Source organism: Rhinoderma darwinii, chromosome 3, assembly GCF_050947455.1.
Source record: "Rhinoderma darwinii isolate aRhiDar2 chromosome 3, aRhiDar2.hap1, whole genome shotgun sequence".
Lineage (NCBI taxonomy): Eukaryota > Metazoa > Chordata > Amphibia > Anura > Rhinodermatidae > Rhinoderma > Rhinoderma darwinii.
In genome coordinates this window covers 277,162,226-277,181,447 of record NC_134689.1, presented here as the reverse complement: position 1 = coordinate 277,181,447, position 19,222 = coordinate 277,162,226, and the positions used below count along the sequence as shown (strand labels likewise).

Here is a 19,222-nt window from a genome sequence, read left to right as displayed (position 1 = left end):
TAATTGGAATTTTTTGTTGCCCTTAAAGAGGCTCTGGCGTTCTGAACAGAAGTGGATGATACTTCTCGTCAGAGCGCCCAGCTAGTAAAAGTATTAAAAAACGCCCCGATGTACGCACATAATACACGCCCACTTGGACTTTTACTTTTAAACACACCCACTTGGACTTTTGCAAGCCTCATTTGCATAACTACAAAAATGGTCATAACTTGGCCAAAAATGCTCGTTTTTTAAAAATAAAAACGTTACTGTAATCTACATTGCAGCGCCTATCTGCTGCAATAGCAGATAGGGGTTGCAAAATCTGGTGACAGAGCCTCTAAGTTAAAATGGATCGCCGTTTCTTTGAGAAGACACGCCATCCTATTATAGCTGGTACGGTCATCTAAATCATGAAACAGCACTATTTATTTGCAAACAGTATTGACTGCGAAAACGGCCATCAACCTCTGGATCGCTCACCGCCAATGTTATGATGGATAACCTTGGAAGTGTATTTACAAGAAGTGTGCATCATGATGGGTATCCATCTGAAAGGGCACTTTCAGGAAAAGTCACCCATTACTTATCTTAGGTGTTTGGAAACCTCTGAAAAACAGAGTCTACTGGAATAAATGTAAGGCTCGTATCAAGGGGAAAAGGGGTGTTCGTGATTGGTTTCCTACATATCTTACAGAATTCATGTGGAGAGATCGGTTTAGCAAAGACGCATTTAACCCTCTTTGGCCACTTTTTACCTTCCTGACAGAGCCTCATTTTTCAAATCTGACATGTTTCACTTTATGTGGTAATAACTCCGGAATGCTTTTACCTATCCAAGCGATTCTGAGATTGTTTTCTCGTGACACATTGGACTTTATGTTACTGGCAAAATTTGCCGGATACATTCAGTATTTGTGAAAAACACCAAAATGTAGTGAAAAATTGCAAAAATTTGCATTTTTCTCAATTAAATGTATCTGCTTGTAAGACAGGCAGTTATACCACACAAAAATGTTGGTAATTAACATCACCCATATGTCTACTTTAGTTTAGCATCGTTTTTTGAACATCATTTTACTTTTCTAGGACGTTACAAGGCTTAGAACTTTAGCAGCAATTTCTCACATTTTCAAGAAAATTTCAAAATGCTATTTTTACAGGGGCCAGTTCAGTTGTGAATTGGCTTTGAGGTCCTTAGACATTAGAAACCCCCAATAAGTCACCCCATTTTAAAAACTGCACCCCTCAAAGTATTCAAAACAGAATTTAGAAAGTTTCTTAACCCTTTAGGCGGGATTCACACGACCGGGTCGTTCCCGAGCCCGAGTGTCGGCCGGTGAAATCGGCCATTTTGCCCGGCCGGTTTGCATTAAGTTTTGCATCCGTGCCGGGCCGGGCAGATCCGGACAGTGACATCAGCGGCAACTCCTGAAGGGGAATCCCCATGTGTTCGGGGATTCCGCTTCAGGAGTTTCCCCTGATGTCACTGCCCAGATATGGACAGAGACATCAAGCGCTCTGTCCAGGAGCGGAATCCCCGAAAACACGGGGATTCCGCTCCTTCAAGGAGCTAAAGTGCGGCTAGCACATAGCAGAGCGGGGAGATACCTCCCTGCTCTGCTATAGTGGCGTCTCTACAGTAGCAGCAGCAACAGCAGCAGCAGCTGCTAGCGGCGCCATCGAAGGTGTCGCCGGGCCAGGGTGCTTTTCAAGCAGGGGAAGGGAGCCAGCGCAGCGCTCCCTTCCACCTGCTGTACACCCCGGCCCTGCCACACAGTGTACAGCGATGCCATTCGTCAGAATGGCATCAACTCCTCCTCCTCACATGCAGTCTGCGCTGTGAGGAGGAGATAGAGCGCAAGCTCCGGAAAACCCGGCCATCACTCGGGACAGATCCCGGTGATGGCCGTGTATTACCCGGCCCCATAGACTTCTATGGGAGCCGGGCGGCCGAGTACCCGGGCGAAGGTAGAGCATGTCCTATTTTTTGCCGTCAAAAAATCGGTCGTGTGAATAGCCCCATTAGGGGTCTATTATTCCTAATGCAGCCGGGTGCCGGCCGATTTATGAACGGCCGGCACCCGGCCGGGAAACACTGGCGTGTGAATGAGGCCTTAGACATTGCGCATGAATTAAGGCAAAATAGAGGTGAAATTTACAAAGTTCATTATTTTTCTCCAGAAGTTCATTTTGAATCAATTTTTTTTGTACCACAGAAGGTTTTACCAGAGAAATGCAACTCAATAATTATTGCCCTGGTTCTGCAGTTTTAGGAAATATCCCACATGTGGCCCTAGTGTGCTAATGGACTCAAGCACTGGCCTCAGAAGCACCTAGTGGATTTTGGGCCTCCTTTTTATTAGAATATATTTTAGGCACCATGTCAGCTTTGAAGAGGTCTTGTGGAACTAAAACAGTGGAAACCCCCCAAAAGTGACCCCATTTGGGAAACTACACCCCTCGAGGAATTTATTTAGGGGTGTAGCAAGCATTTTGACCCGCCAGTTTTTTTGCAAAAATTTTTGGAACTAGGCCATGAAAATTAAAATCTACACTTTTTCAAATAAAATGTAGGTTTAGCTATTTTTTTTTTCCATTTCCACAAGGACTAAAGGAGAAAAACCACCATAAAATGTGTAAAGAAATTTCTCCCGAGTAAAACAATACACCACATGTGGTAATAAACGGCTGTTTGGACACACGGCGAGGCTGAGAAGGGAAAGAGCCCCATTTGGCTTTTGGAACTCAAATTTAGCAGGAATGGTTTGCGGAGGCCATGTCACATTTACAAAGCCCCTGAGGGGACAAAACAGTGGAAACCCCCAACAAGTGACCCCATTTTGGAAACTACACCCCATGAGGAAATTATCTAGGGGTACAGTGAGCAGTTTGACCCCACAGGTGTTTTACAGAACTTATTGGAAGTAGGCCGTAAAAATGAAAATCTACATTTTTTTTCAAAGAAAATGTAGGTTTAGGTATTTTTTTTTTTCATTTCCACAAGGACTGAAGGAGAAAAAGCACCATAAAATTTGTAAAGCAACTTCTCCCGGGTAAAACAATACCCCACATATGGTCATAAACATCTGTTTGGACACACGGTATGGCTCAGAATGGAAGGAGCACCATTTGGATTTTGGAATGGTTTCTGGGCGCCATGTCATATTTGCTGAGCCCCTGTAGTACTAGTACAGTGGAAACACCCCAAAAGTGACTCCATTTGGGAAACTGCAGCTCCTGAGGAATCATCTAGGGGTATAGTGAAAATTTTGATCCCAAAGGTTTTTTGCTGAATTAGAATTAAGCCATGAAAATGAAAAATATTTTTTTTCCCCAACAAGATGTCGTTTTAGATCAAAGTTTTTCATTTTTACAAGGCATAAAGAAGAAAAAAGCACCCCAACATTTGTAAAGAAATTTCTTCAGAGTACGGTAACACCCCATATGTGGTTATAATCAGCTGTTTACGTATATGGGAGCATTCAGAAGAAAAGGAGCGGTATTTATTTTTTGGAACGTAGACTTTGCTGGAATGGTTTGCGGACGCCATGTTGCATTTGCAAAACCACTGATGTACCAAACAAAAGTGACCCCGTTTTAGAAACTACACCCCTAAAGGCATTTATCAAGGGGTGGAGTGAGAATTTAGACTCCACAGGTGTTTTTCAGAAATGAATACGCAGTGGATGGTGCAAAGCGAAAATTGCAATTTTTCCACTGATCTGCCCATTCACCGCACAATATGTTGTGCCCCTAGAGAATCTTGCCCCATAAATTGTTAAGCGGGTTCTCCCGGGTATGGTAATGCCTTACTTGTGGATATAAATTGCTGTTTGGGCACACTGTAGGGCTAAGAAGGGAAAGACCGCCATTTTGAGCATGGATATTGCTTAGTAGTTTTGCTGGTATTTCAGTTTATAATGTGGGTGCATATGTAAGCTGTGAGGAGTCCATCAGGGCATAATAAGAGGGTATAATAATGGGGTAAATAATACAATTATCCATAGATGTGTGTTACGATGTGAAGCAATACGTTATGCGCAGGCCGGTGTCACACTGATAAACGGTTTTCTTTCTTATCCCCCTTTTGTAACGTTCTGCACCTTTTGGGGACTTTTTCTCCTTCGTAGTTTGGGAAATTTAGCTGGGAAAGTTTTGCACTGGTATAATACGGGCGCCCTCGCTTCCAGCGGATGTGCTATGTCCCTTCCCGTTCCTAAATACTAGGGCCCTGAAACTGAAGGAATGTTCCCCTCCGGCCTGCGCATTGAGATGTTTTTTCATCACCGCATTACTAGTGCCATAACTTTATTTTTCAGTTGATTGAGCGGTGTGCGGGCTTGTTTTTTGCGAGACGGGCTGTAGATTTTATTGGTAACATTTTAGAACACATACGACTTCTTGATCACTTTTTATTTCATTTTTTGATAAAGGAAATTACCAAAAACAAGCAATTCTAGAATAGTTTTTTATTGTTTTGTTATTTTCGGCATCCACAGTGCGCCCTAAATTACATGTTAGCTTTATTCTGCGGGTCGATAAGATTACGGCGATACCAAATTTATATAGTTTTTTTTATGTATTGCAGCTTTTGCACAATAAAATCACTTTTTTTATAATATCATTTGTTTTCTGTGTCACCATATTCTAGGACACATAACTTTTTTATTTTTGCGGTGTCAGGGATTATATTTTGCGGGACGGATTGTCGTTTTTTATTAGTACTATTTTGGAGTAAGTGTGACTTTTTGACCACTTTTTATAGCATTTTTTGGAAGGAGATGTGACCTAAAAACAAAGATTCTGGCGTTGTTTTTCATGTTTTTTTTTTTTACCGCGTTCACTGTGCGGGATAAATTACATAATAGTTTTGTAGTTTGGGTCGTTACGGACGCGGCGATACCAATTATGTATAGTTTTTTTGATTTTTACGGTTTTTCCCATAATAAAAGACTTACTATGGTAAAAAAAAGTCAGTTTAGCTTTATTTTTATTTGAAATGTGTGTGTTTTTATTGTTTTACCACATTTTTATTAACTTTTTTGACTTGTCCCACTAGGGGACATGAGGGCCTGATGCCCCGATCGCTACTCTAATACACTGCACTACATACGTAGTGCAGTGTATTAGCGCTGTCAGTTATTCACTGACAGCAAGCCTATGAGGACGCGCCAGAGGCGGGTCCTCATCGGCTCCCGTACAAGGCAGACTCGGACGCCATTTTCTGGCGTCCGATTGCCACAGCAACCCAGCGATTGCGTCACTGGGTTGCCGGTCGGGTGAAAACCTATCAGATGCTGTGCAATATTGAGTGCAGCATCTGAGGGGTTAATCAGCCGGATCAGAGAATAGCTCCGGTCCTGGCAGTTACAGGAGGGTGGCAGCTGTATAATACAGCTGTCACCCCGCGGTGATGGTTCCGGCTCTGCTCCTGAGCCCGCACCATCACTGCAACGTAACTGTACTTTGCGGGAACACCTTCCCGGCAGCGCTGTGTATATATACGGCGGATGTCGGGAAGGGGTTAAAGAGGCTCTGTCACCACATTATAAGTGCCCTATCTCCTACATAAGGAGATCGGCGCTGTAATGTAGATAACAGCAGTGCTTTTTATTTAAAATAACGATCTGTTTTCACCACTTTATTAGCGCTTTTAGCCTTCTTGGGCATTAAGCAACTCATTAGCATAAATCTAAAATCACTAATAAAGTGGTGAAAATAGATCGTTTTATTAAATAAAAAGCACTGCTGTCACCTACATTATAGCGCCGACCTCCTTATGTAGGAGACAGGGCACTTATAATGTGGTGACAGAGCCTTTTTAACTTCAACAACCAAAGCCAGGCAGCTGGCATACTTTTTCCCTCTATACAAATCACCAGTCAGGCCACAAATGCAATATTATGTGCAATTTTGGGCTCCTGTTTATAAGGACATAGCTGAACTAGGGCGAGTGCAAAGAAGGGCGACGATGATAATTAAGGGAATGGGCGGATTGCAGTACCAAGAAAGGTTATCAAACTTAGGATCATTCAGTTTAGAAAAAAAAGATTACGACTTTTTACACCTAGGCCTGTAACAATGACAAGGGGGCATTCTCTAAAGTCTAGAGGAAAGAAAGTTTCATCATAATCATAGATGGCGATTCTTTACTGTAAGGGCCACAGGATATTGTGATGGTTAGTTCATTGAGCAAGTTCAAGAAAGGTCTGGACGCCTTTCTTGAAATATATATTTAACCCCTTAATGACTGGGCCTGAAAAGACCTTAATGACCAGCTCAATATTTCTGTTTTTGCCTCTCTGCGTTTCAGCAGCCATAACTTTTTTATTTTTTCACTGACGTGGCTGTAGGAGGCCTTGTTTTACGACCCCATTTTGACCACACAGGTTTTTCTCTAAATATATTGGAATTAGTCTGTAAAAATTAAAATGTACTTTTTTTCCTGAAACAATATAGAAATTTTTATTATTTACAAGGAATAACAAAGAAAATGCACCCCAACATTTGTAAAGCAATGTCTCCCGATTACGACAATACCCCATATGTGGTAATAAACTGCTGTTTGGACCCACAGCAGGGCTCAGAAGGGAAGGAGCGCCATTTGGATTTCTGATTTTGCTGGAATGGTTTTCGGTGCCATGTCGCATTTGCAATGCATTGAAGGGACCAAAACAGTGGAAGCCCACCAAAAGTGACCCCATTTTGGAAAAACCTTCAAGGAATTTTTCTAGGGGTATAGTGAGCATTTACACCCCACGGGTCTTTTGCAGAGTTTATTGGAATTAGGGCGCGAAAATTAATATCAACATTTTTTCCACTAAAATGTTGCATTTTCTCATTTTCACAAGGGATAAAGGAGGAAAAAAAACAACCATTTTTTATAAAGCAATTTCTCCCGAGTACGGAAATACCAAACATGTGGTCAAAAGTTTTTTCATTAGAAATGAATTAACCCTTTCAGGACTGATCCATTTTTTGCTTTCATATTTTAGATTTTCACTCCCCGCTTTCCAAGAGCCATAACTTTTTTATTTTTCCATCAATAGAGCGGTGTGAGGGCTTATTTCTTGCGGGAGGAGCTGCAGTTCTTATTGGTACCATTTTTTGGTACATAAAAAGTGATTCAAAAGTTGTATTACATTTTATTTTAGAGCGAAGGTGACAAAAAAAAAAAAAACTGCGATTTTGGCGGTTTCAATTATAAATTTTTTTTAAGGTGTGCACTGTGCAAATTAAATAATGGTATATTGTAATAGTTCGGACTTTTACGGACGTAGCGATACCAATTTTGTTCATTTTTTTTACATTACTTTAGAAGAAAAATGCGAAAAGGTGTTTTGTTTTTTTAACTTTAGAAAAAAAAATTCTCACTACTAATAACTATAATTCTTCTACACATTTTATTATTCAATCCCCTTAGGGGACCTGATCCAGCGATCATTGGATCGCTGGTACAATATACTGCAATACTAATGTATTGCAGTATATTGTTATTCTTACAGGCTTCTGTAACAGAACGATCGCTGTTCCTGTCCGTTAGTCCCGGGTGTCAGCTGTAATACACAGCCGACACCCGCAGCGTATGCAGCGGGCTCAGCACGTGAGCCGGCTCCATACATCAACCGCCGCACCATGACGGGCAATTAAGTCATAGTGCGCAAAGGGGTTAATGCGCAGCGGATGGTTCAAAGTGAAAATTGCAATTTTCCACCGATATGCCATTTTAGTGCATTATATGTTGTGCCCAGTTTGTGCCACAGAAGACAAATACCACATAAAACGTTAAGCGGGTTCTCTCTGGTATGGCGACGCCATATGTGTGGGCGCAAACTGCTGCTTGGGCACGCTGCAGACCTCAGAAGGGAGGGAGCGCCATTTTGCTTTTGGAGCGCAGATTTTGCTTGGTAGGTTTCTGTTTTGGGTTTCGCTGGTATTTCAGTTTATAATGTGGGGGGCATATGTAATCTGTGCGGAGAACATCAGGGCATAATAAGAGGGTATGATAATGGGGTAAATAAATAATATTTCATAGATGTGTGGCCAGTGTCGCACTGATAAATGGCGCCCGATCTTATCCGCTTTTGGACACTCTGCACATTTTGCATCGCCATATTCTGAAAGCCAGAACTTTTTTATTATTTGTTGGGGGACAATCTGTCGTTTTCATTGGTACCATTTTGGGGTACATGCGATTTTTTTTGATCACTTTTTATTCCATTTTTTTGCAATCCTGACCAAAAAACAGGAATTCTGACACCGTTTTTTAGGTTTTCTTTTTGCGGCGCTCACCGTACGCTATAGGTGACATTTTTACTTTATTCTGCGAGTTGGTACGATTACGGCGATACCATATGTATATAGGTTTGGTCCTTTTTTTTTAGCGTTTGCACAATAAAATCACTTATTTATAAAAAAAAAAAATTCTGTGTCACCATATTCAGAGAGCCATAATTTTTTAGTCAAAAAGGCTGTGTAAGGGCTTGTTTTTTGCGGGACGGATAGAAGTTTTTATTGGTACTATTTTCGGGTATATGCGACTTTTTGATCACTTTTTATTCTTTATTTAGGGAGGGGTGGTGACCAAAAAAATTGTGATTCTGTCGTAGTTTTTTATTGATTTTTTTTAGGGTGTTCAACGTGCGGGAAAAATAACATTATAGTTTTATAGTTGGGTTCGTTACGAACGCGGTGATACCAAATATGTGTACTTTTTTAACGTGTTCATTTTTTTTCTATAATAAAAGTCTTATTATAGGAAAAAAAAAGCAGTTCATGTTTATAGAACTTATAACTTTTATTTTTACACTTTTTCTAAAACATTTTTATTACTTTTTTTTACTTTGACTTGTCCCACTAGGGGACACTTAGACTTGCAGCTTTGATCGTAGTGTAATGTACTCTAACTGTCATTGTGACGTGACTGTCACACTGACAGGAAGCAGAGGAGGAACAGCCGGAGGCTGTTCCGCCGAGGCTTCCGTACATGGCAACCCGGAGGTCATTATCTGACCTCCGATTGCCGTGACAAGCATCGGTAGCCCCCACGAAGTGCTTCAAACCACTTAAATGCAGCGACGGCAATCCGTCGCCGCACTTAAGGGGTTAACTGCCGAAAGCAGCGGCGATGGTCCGCTGTCCGGCAAGACTGATGTCTCAGCTGTCTAGGACAGCTGTCACTCTCTGTTTACACAGAGTGACAGTTTGAAATGCGGACGAAAATGAACGTCATGATGCGGGAACTAGCAGCCAACCATGACGTTCATTTTCGTCCTTGGTCGTGAAATGGTTAATGCAAAATAAAGACTCTTTTTGGGACTTTTTTTATTTATTTGTTTTGTTACTTTTTTTTTTAAATCCCATCAAGGGATAACTTTATTTGTAACTTTATTTTTTACTTGTAATGTATTAGCATACTTCTGTACGCTAATACATTACACTGTGTCACTATGACACAGGCTGCTGATCGGGCAGCACATAGTGTGCCCGAACAGCAGGCACACGGAACAGACAGCCCTGGGGTCCTTTGTAGGTCCCCAGGGCTGACTGCAGAGGGATTCCCCAGTGTTTGATCGCATCACTGGAATCCCGGTGATGCAATCAAAGAGGGGAATTCCCTTTGATCATGCCGCGGTCACGGACTGCGGTAATCAAAGGGTTAAACAGCTGGGGTCCGAATGTTTACCGACCCCAGCTGTGTTCAGGAGGCTGCTCTAAGATCAGGAGCTGTTAGTTACAGCTCCTGCTTAGAGGATGAGTGCTCTCACGAGCGCTCATCAGCCTGATCTACAGCGACGCCAAAAGACGTCTCTGTAGACTAAGCACACGCACCGCCTGACGTCAAAAGACAGTGGGCGGTCGGGAAGGAGTTAAAAAGTTATGTTTACTAGATCCTGGAGATGGGACGTTGATCCAGGGATTTATTCTGATTACCATATTTGCAGTCGGGGAGACATTTTTCCCCTAATAAGGCAATTGGCATCTGCCTCAAGGGGGGGGGGGGGGGTTTGCCTTTCTGGATCAACATGGTATTATAGGTTGGACCTGTTTGTTTTTTTTTTCTTCCCAACCTTATTACCTATGTAACTATATCTATTAGATAATTATGGCATATTCTATGGATATACCATAAACGCCTGAGATGGAATACCGCTTTAAGGTCATTCAGAAAGAACAAAGCTAGTTAGGAAATATAGATTATATTAAGCTGTGATATTAAAATCTTTACAAAAATATGGGGGCAGATTTGCTAATGATGTAAAAGATTTGGACAGTGTCAATTTAGAAGATGCAACAAAATTTATCACAGTGGTGCACGCTGTATGATAAATTTGGCGCATCTTGCTAGACACATTAGGCAATTTCTATTCCTTAAACTACCTCTTATATGCCAGAAATGCGCCACATTTTGGTGCATTTTATAACAAGTGCTAGGTGCAATCACATCAGAAAATCTGCCTAATTTCTACTAGGTTCCATAGTTCGTAATGTTGAAAAAAAAGACACATGGCCATCAAGTTCAACCAAGGTCGACAGGTAGATGCCTGAAAAGGATCTTCCAAACTCGGAACACCATTTGGCCTATGTACTTGGAAGTCAATGTTTGCTTGGAAGTAAATGCTCTAGATACCCCTATTAACCAGTTCAGGACCGGGCAATTTTGAGCCTTCAGGACCAGTCACCATTTAGCCCTTCTTAGTGAAAGCTGCTTCTATCCTCTCCTCAGGGTCCCCGGCAGTCACTGACAGCCGGAGACCCGACATTCAGCTGCCCGATCGCTCGGGCAGCAAGTTAAAACCCGAGCCGAAAAAGTCTACGGCTCGGGTTTTAAGGACCCTGACCGCTGGCCGTAAAAACACAGCCAGCGGTCGGGAACCAGTTAAACCCTTGCCCTTACACAAGCTGGCTCGTGTGGTTTGGAGACAAGCTATAAAGCAGCTGGGTTACAATGACATGGTGTCTGAAATGCCTTTATGGAACAATATTCCTTACTTTCCTTTGATGCTACCAAGGCTCTCTCAAGCTATTGGGACCCTATATGATAATAATGTCCTACTTTCATTTACTCAATTACAGACTAAATATGACATACTACGTACCCATTTTTATAGGTATCTCCAAATTCGGCATATTTTACAAACGCAATTCCAATAATTGGGAAATGACTTAATCTCTTCCTTCCCACTGATTCTTAAATCACTGGGTCCGCAAGGACTGATATCCAATCTATATACCCACTTATTATCTATAACGGTGAATTCCACTTTCTGTAGAGAGTAGAGTAGCGGCGCACGTATGATCAACAGCTAGACCTTGGCGGTAATTGACTGCAAAGTGCCGATGGGTTACCATAGCTGCTGGGGGCCTAACAAAGGCCACCAAAGTCTGTCATCGATCAGTATCTGCTTATTAGGTCATGCCAGATGCATAGCCTAATAATTTGACAGCAGAGCCAGAATATCATTGGAGCCCCAGTTCTCGCTATCTCCCTGGATTAGGGGGCCCCCCTAAGGGTCCCTGCTGGCTTGGGGGACCCCCACAGACAATTGAGTTTAATTGTATCCACTTTCTTAGGACGTGGATGCAATTGACAGCGCTGGCAAGGGAACGATCAGTTCCCTTCCCCAACATTCGGCAGATTTTTTGGAATGCAGGTGGCGTGAGAACGTCAACACGCCATCTGCTTTGTTTCACTAGAGCAGACCTGGTCAGCAGAGACTGGGCCTACATCGCTGGAGGACGAGTATTGAAATGTTAAGGCAGGAGGCCCTGCGTGCGGCCCCTTTCTGCAGGGGGAACTGCGTGCGCGTGTGTTGCTTTATTCGCATGATGCACAGCGTATGCCACTATTTTAATAGGGCACAGTGTGTGGGGCTTTATTTTCAGGGGACAGTGTATGTGACAAGATTGTATTCAGGGCCACAGTGTGTGGCACCATGAGGGTTTTACTCAGTTTATAGATGTGGACGTGCTGTAAAAGCAAGAGCTATAAGACATCTGGGCAGCAAACTGGGTGGGTGAAGGCCGGTAGAAGTAGTCATGGAGGTCTGGACCGGATGGAGAAAAGGAAAGAGAAGGACGCCAGTCAGAGAAGACGTCACCTGTGAGTAACTAAGTGTAAATGCTTATTCTCCCTCTGGGATAGGGGTAAATGTTGTACTTAACACTTTAGATGCTGGTGTTAAAATAACTATACAAATTTGGCATCGCTGTAATCACATTGACCTGCAGAATAAAGTTAGGGCCTGTTCACATCATTGTAGTAGAATGCGCTATTAATTCCGTCAAAATCAACAGAACCCTGTCACAACTGTGACAAACGGAAACCTTTAGTAACGTTTCCGTGACCATTGAGATCAATGGTGATGCAAATGGAAGCTAAGGTTTCCGTTTCCCTTCCCATTTGATGGGTTGACCCGATAGAAACCTCCGCCGAAACCCCTCAAAGGAAGGGCAACGCTGATGTGAACACAGCCTTAACATGTTGTTTTTACCGCACATGAATGCTGTAAGAAACAAAACACAAAAACCCAAAAAGGAATCACTGTTTTTTCCCATTCCACAAAAAAATTTTTGCCAGTTTTCCAGTACACTATATGTTACAATAAATGGTGCCCTGAAAAACTACAACTCATCCCACAAAAAACATAGATGTGATCAATATTAGCTGGATACACTCTCAGCAGAGCCGCCAGTTCAGCTGAACTGACGGAATTAGCCTAGGGAGAACGATAGAGCTTTTATGTATACAGGATACAAAGAGGCTGTATCATAAAAATGTAAAAAAAAAAAAATGTAAAAAGTAAATTTTAAATCCTTCCAATGGTGTACATAGCCTTTCATTTTGTTTCTCTTGAGCCATTCAGAGGTGGACTTGCTCGTGTGCTTCAGATCGTAGTCCTGCTGTATAACCCCAACTGCGCATGAGCTTTAGGCCATAAACTGATGGACAAACATTCTGATATAATACAGAATTCATGATTCCATCAATTATGAATGGTCATCCAGGGCCCGCAAAAGCAAAGCGGCCCCAGACAATCACACTACCACCGCCATGTATGACGGTCGGTACGATGTTCTTATAGTAGAATTTGGTGTTAGCTTTACATCAGATGTAACGAGACCCATGTCTTCCAAAAAGTTCCACCTTTGACTCATCAGTCCACAGATTGTCCCATAGTCTTGGGGTCATCTAAATGTTGTTTTAAATACAGACAAGCCCGCGTTCTTTTTGGTCAGCAGTGGTTTTCACCTTACCAATCTCCCATGGTTGCCATTTTGACCAGTGTCTTTTGTATTGTGGGATTGCGTGCATTCACCTTAACTGAGACAAGTGAGGCCGTCCGTTCTTCAGATGTTCGTCTGGGTTCTTTCGTGACCTTCTGGATGAGTCGTTGATGCTCCCTTGTTGAAATTTTGGTAGGCAGGCCACCCCTGGGAAGATTCACCACTGTTCCTAGTACCTCTATTTGTGGATAATGGCTCTCACTGTGGTTCACTGGAGTCCCAGAGCTGTAGCAATGGCTTTGTAAACCTTTCCAGACTAGTAGATTGCAATGACTGTTTGGCATCTGTATTTGAATCTCTTTAGAACGTGGTATCATGTGCTGCATTTTGAGACCTTCTAGGTCTTTTATACATTGCCAGACGAGCTTCTATTTAAAGAGGCTCTGTCACCAGATTATAAATGCCTATCTCCTACATAAGCGGATCGGCACTGTAATGTAGATAACAAGTGTTTTTTATTTTGAAAAATGATCATTTTTTAACAAGTTTTAACAGTTTTCGATTTATGCTAATTAGTTTCTTAATGCCCAACTTGGCGTTTTTTTACTTTTGACCAAGTGGGCGTTGTAAAGAGAAGTGTATGGCACTGACCAATCAGCGTCATACACTTCTCTCCATTCAGGTCTGTATTCACTGCACAGCATGATCTCGTGAGATGTGAATGACAGCACAGCGTGATCTCACGAGATCACGCTGTGCTGTGTGAGCAAGTCCCACAGAAACTTTACCAAAGTGTCGGGAGTGTCAATAGACATCGCATCCTGTCTGGAGGTGATGTCTATTCACTCTCAAGACACTTCAGTAAAGTTAATGTAGATCACGCTGTGCAGTGAATACAGATGGACATGAATGGAGAGAAGTGTATGACGCTAATTGGTCACTGATTGATCAGCGTCATACACTTCTCTTTACAACGCCCTCTTGGTCAAAAGTTAAAAAACGCCCAGTTGTCTATTAAGAAACTAATTAGCATAAACCGAAAACTGTTCAAAACTTGCTCAAAAATGATCGTTTTTCAAAATAAAAGCCACTGCTGTTATCTACATTACAGCGGCGACCAAATTATGTGGGAGATAGGACACTTATAATCTGGTGACAGAGCCTCTTTAAGTGATGTTTAGAATCAACAGGTCTGGCAGCAATCATGCCTGGGTGTGGCTAGTGGAATTTAATCCAATTTTCAATTAGATTTAGTTAACCGTTTGATTTAGTAATTAAGGAGGCAATTGCTTTCTTTTTTTTTACGTAGGGCCAGGTAGGGCTGAACAATATTTTTCCTTCAATAAATGAAATCAGGACGTAAACAGCATTTTTTGTTTACTTGGGATATCTTTATCTAATATTAAAAGTAGTTTGATGATCTAAAACATTCAAGTGTGACAAATATGCAAAAATAGAAGAAAGTGGAAAGGGAGCAAGTACTTTTTCACAGCACTGTAAGTTAACATTTAATTGATGTTAAAGTTGTTGTCCAGTCCCAAAAATTTGATAGCCTTTCCTCAGGAGAGGCAATAAATAACTGATCAGCCGTTTTGAAGGGGCCACAGCGCTCATACAAGCGCTGTTTCCCTTCATTTCATTTACTGCTCACACTGCATCGCCGACACACTTGTAGCGGTGGTTGACAGTAGTAGGGTATGTTCACACGAGGTCATTACGTCCGTAATTGACGGACGTATTTCGGCCGCAAGTACCGGACCGAACACAGTGCAGGGAGCCGGGCTCCTAGCATCATAGTTATGTACGACGCTAGGAGTCCCTGCTTCGCTGCGGGACAACTGTCCCGTACTGTAATCATGTTTTCAGTCCAGGACAGTAGATCCACGGAGAGGCAGGGACTCCTAGCGTCGTACATAACTATGATGCTAGGAGCCCGGCTCCCTGCAGGGTGTTCGGTCCGGGACTTGCGGGCCAAAATACATCCGTCAATTATGGACGTAATGACCTCGGGTGAACATACCCTTGGAGCCTTCTCTCATTGAAGTGAATGGGAGAAGACTAATACTGTGAACCGCCGCTACAGGTGCGTCGGCAATTCAGTGTGAGAAGTAAAGAAAATGAAGAGCAAGAAGCACTGCGGCCCCATCAGAACAGCTGATCGACTGGGTTTCCGGGAGTTGGACCCGACCGATCAGATATTTATGTCCTATCCTAATTTTTTGGAAATGGACACCCCCTCATTTTTTAGAATGGCAGAATGCATATTTTCTGTTACACCGTTCACCATAAATTATTAACACATTAGCTTTACAATGCAGGTTTTTATGGTTACAGGGATGACATAAAATACGTGTTATTCTCTTTTTTTACATGTGTGACTATTTACTTTGGGGCAAATTTACTAATGCTGTCCGAAATTTAGACAGAGTAAACTTAGACAAGCATTCAGAAGATGCGCTTATTTTATCAAAGTGGTGCACGCAGTATGATGACTATGGCACTTTACTACTCCTCCTCATACCGCATCTTGGTTGGCTTTGCGTAAGACGACTCAATTTAAGACACGCCCCCTTTCAAAACTGCGCTATCGATTCAGTCAAAAAAACTGAAACCTTACTGAACGGAGACAAACGGAAACCATTAGCAACGGAAGCCTTACCATTGAAATCAATGGTAATGCAAACAGAAGCTATGGTTTCCATTTGCCTTTACGCTGATGCTTTCTTCCGACGGAAAGCTCAGACGGAACCCATCAACGGAAAGCGAACGGTGATGTGAACAGGCCCTTACTAAAACATACGTCAGGAAGGGGACAGCTCCAATGTATGCACCAAAAATGGACCGGATCCTAAACCATAAAATTCCTTAGTCTAGTCACACGCCGTGGCCAAATTGCATTCTTTGCGACACTTGGTAAGAGGAGTTCTACCGGACCACGTATTATATGGATAACCAATAATGTGAGACCCACAAAACTTCCCCAAAAATATAACCCGATCCTGGAGTCACTAAAGGGATTGTCCTATGATCACCCCATTATAAAAATGTAGATGGTCAGAAACAGCTAGGTGCTCACACGAAGCCATTTGCAGTGGCGCCATTCATATCAGCCAAGAACAGGGCTTTGGGGCCACCGAGGGCTGACACCCACTTATCATAATCAACAGGACACTAAAGTGAAAAGGAAAAAAATCCATTTTTTATCTGACAACTTAATAAATTTGTAAACCATGGTCTTCATAGCAATGATACAGAACGCCAGTACCAGGGGGACACACGCTGCCATCTGTGGCTACCAGGGCAATGGGGCGCTATCCCTGGTATAGCTACATTGGCACTAAGGAAAGGCAGAGCAACACTTGGCTACAACCCTCACTAAAGTGTTATTTTTACCACAGTCTGTAGCCCAATGTACCCACATCACTGCCCCCAGCCCTAGTACCACAGAGAACTCTGCGCCATGTACCCTGCCGGTAGCGCAACTAGTGTGACCACCTCCCGGCCAGCGCCGTACAGAGCATCCCGTATTATTAGCACAGGCCGCCCGAGCACTGACAGCCGGGTCACTCGACTCCCAGCCAACACGTCGCTGATGGAGGGACACTCCTCTCGTCCTCACCTCCTCCGCCGGTAGTCCCAGCACCTCCAGGTAGGAGGCCATGTTCCTCGCCCCCCAGCCCGTCCGGTTGATGCCTCTGTCACTCCAGAGTTTCCGCTCTCGAACTCACCCACTGAGCGCGCTCTCGCTCGTCAGCCACCCATCGTCATGCGCGCCCCCGACCTCTCACGTCATGTGATGTTGCACGTCCCCACTCTCTGCATCCTCTGCCTTGTGGGGACGTATTTCATTCCCGTTTATCAATAACGTTGTAGTAACGATTCTTTACAACGTGAGTCATTCATTCTGGCGCAAAAGTTATCAAGATCGCGCATGCTACGTAATACATTTGGCGCAGCTTACGTTACAGCAGCTCAGGACTGTCATACGTCACCTGTACAGCAACACATGGCAAAAAGAAAGCCCATGATAATGTTTAGCCTAGTCCCTTTGATGCATTCATGCTCTGCCCTCACTGGAGATATGGCTTACGTTTCTACAGGGTCCACGGGGATCTGTTTTGTCCTCCCACTGAGGCCTTGTTTACATCTGCATTGGAGACTCCATTAGGGGCCTCCGTCGCAGATCCAGTGCTATTTTTTCCGGTAAAACCACGGACACACGGAAACCTGATGGAGCCCATTAAAGTCAAAAAGTGTCATCAACTGCCAGTGTTGCCCGTGGTGTAACGGAGCGGTGTGGCCGGTATTTTCGTTGCTCTGCTCGTATGACAGAATATAGAACACAGATGTAAATATAGCCTGACTTAGGCCTTATTCACACGAGCGTTGAATACGTCCATGTGATGGCCATTGAAACAACTGCCGTCGCACTGACTCATGCATTTCAATGGGCCTGTTCACACGGCCGTTGTTTCAACAGATCATGTGAAGGGTCCGTTGACAGATAGAACATGTCCTATTTTGTTCCGTTTTCACCGATCCCTCCATAGGCTCAAAATCGGGACCCGTACGGGGGCATTTCGGATGTGAAAAACTTCAAGTTTTTCACGTCCGAGTTTCCACACGCTCGTGTGAATCTAGCCTTACAATGAGTCCGTTTTTCTTTTCTAGTGAATACAATTACAGCATGCTACAACTGAACTTAAAGGAATTCCCATCTCAGACATTTATGGCAGATCCACGAAATATGCCGTAAATGTCTGATAGATGTCGGTCCCTGATCTGGAACATTCACATATTTCGAGAATGGTAGTCCCCCAACCCCCGTCCCACCTGGTATAGCGGCCACCACAGCTAGATAGAGAAGGAATGGAGAGGTGGGCCGCACCATTAGTTGCGCAGCGCATCCCTTTTCACATGGCATGTCAGGTCAGAAGCCGTATTCAGGAAGCCTACTTTAGTCCAGTTTCTCCATCTCTGGAAGGTCCCGGAGAAGGAAACAAGCGTGATCTTCAGATGGCCTCCTGCATATCGCAAGCCCTTGGGGTACCTTGACGGTAATTGCTTTCTGGGGTGATGAGTTGGAAACGCATATTATTTTCCTTACTCGTGATATATGCTTGGTCGATTATTTTTTTTGGAGGAAGAGTATGCCCCAAAAAAGGCTACTCCCAAAACTCGTAACAGAGTGTAATATATGCAAAAAATAAATGAACCTCTATTCATGTTAAGGCCACTTGTACTTGTATAGAGAAAATCGTGGCAGAAGTCGCTCTCTGTATTAAAAAGTATGAAGGCTATGATTAAGGAGGAAGTGTGTAACTCCATTAAAGTGTAGCTAAATGTTCGACAAACTTCTCACATGTCATAGTAACATGTCAGAAGTTTGCATTGGTGGGGGTCTGAGCACAGAGACCCCCACCAATCGCTATAACGAAGCAGCGGAAGCGTTCGTGTGAGCGCTCAGCTACTTCGCGTCTGTTCTGCTTTTTCCGGAAAGCCAATGTATCGGAGTATACTTTCTATTGAGTCCGTACACGATACATTTATTTCCAGAAAAAGCCGAACAAAAACAAAGCAGCTGAGCGCTCACACGAACTCTTCAGCTGCTTCGTTATAGTGATTGGTGGGGGTCTCAGTGCTCGGACGCCCACCAATACAAACTTCTGACATGTCACTATGACATGTCAGAAGTTTGTCGAACGTTTAGCTACACTTTAAAGAGAACCTTTCACCTCCCCATACATGTGCAGCTGAGTGCAGCATGTAATAGTCAGAGCTGCACAAACCCTGGGGCACTTTACATTTTTTTCTACCTCCCTCCGTTATTTAGATATCGGTGCCGTTATATATGGTGCCCAATATTTAAATAACCCCCTGAAAAGTCAACTGTACTGTCAAGGGGGCGTGTTACTATGGCTGTGACACTGTCCAATCAGATATGGACAGTGTTACAGCAAAAGCGAGGAGAGAGGGTGTGCGCACGCGCACGCTCTCTCACTCTTCAGCTTTG

General features: G+C 43.3%; 1 protein-coding gene across 1 annotated transcript in view; it reads right to left on the bottom strand.

Annotated features, from left to right (window-relative positions):
• The window catches only part of NEDD4 (NEDD4 E3 ubiquitin protein ligase), a 149,066-nt gene extending 132,089 nt beyond the window's left edge, over nucleotides 1-16,977 (bottom strand). Inside the window, exon 1 of the mRNA XM_075857968.1 lies at nucleotides 16,829-16,977. Coding sequence (XP_075714083.1) covers nucleotides 16,829-16,870 — 42 coding nt within the window. The 5' untranslated portion in view covers nucleotides 16,871-16,977. The remainder of the gene's footprint in view (nucleotides 1-16,828) is intronic.
• Between the last annotated feature and the right edge of the window lie 2,245 nt (nucleotides 16,978-19,222).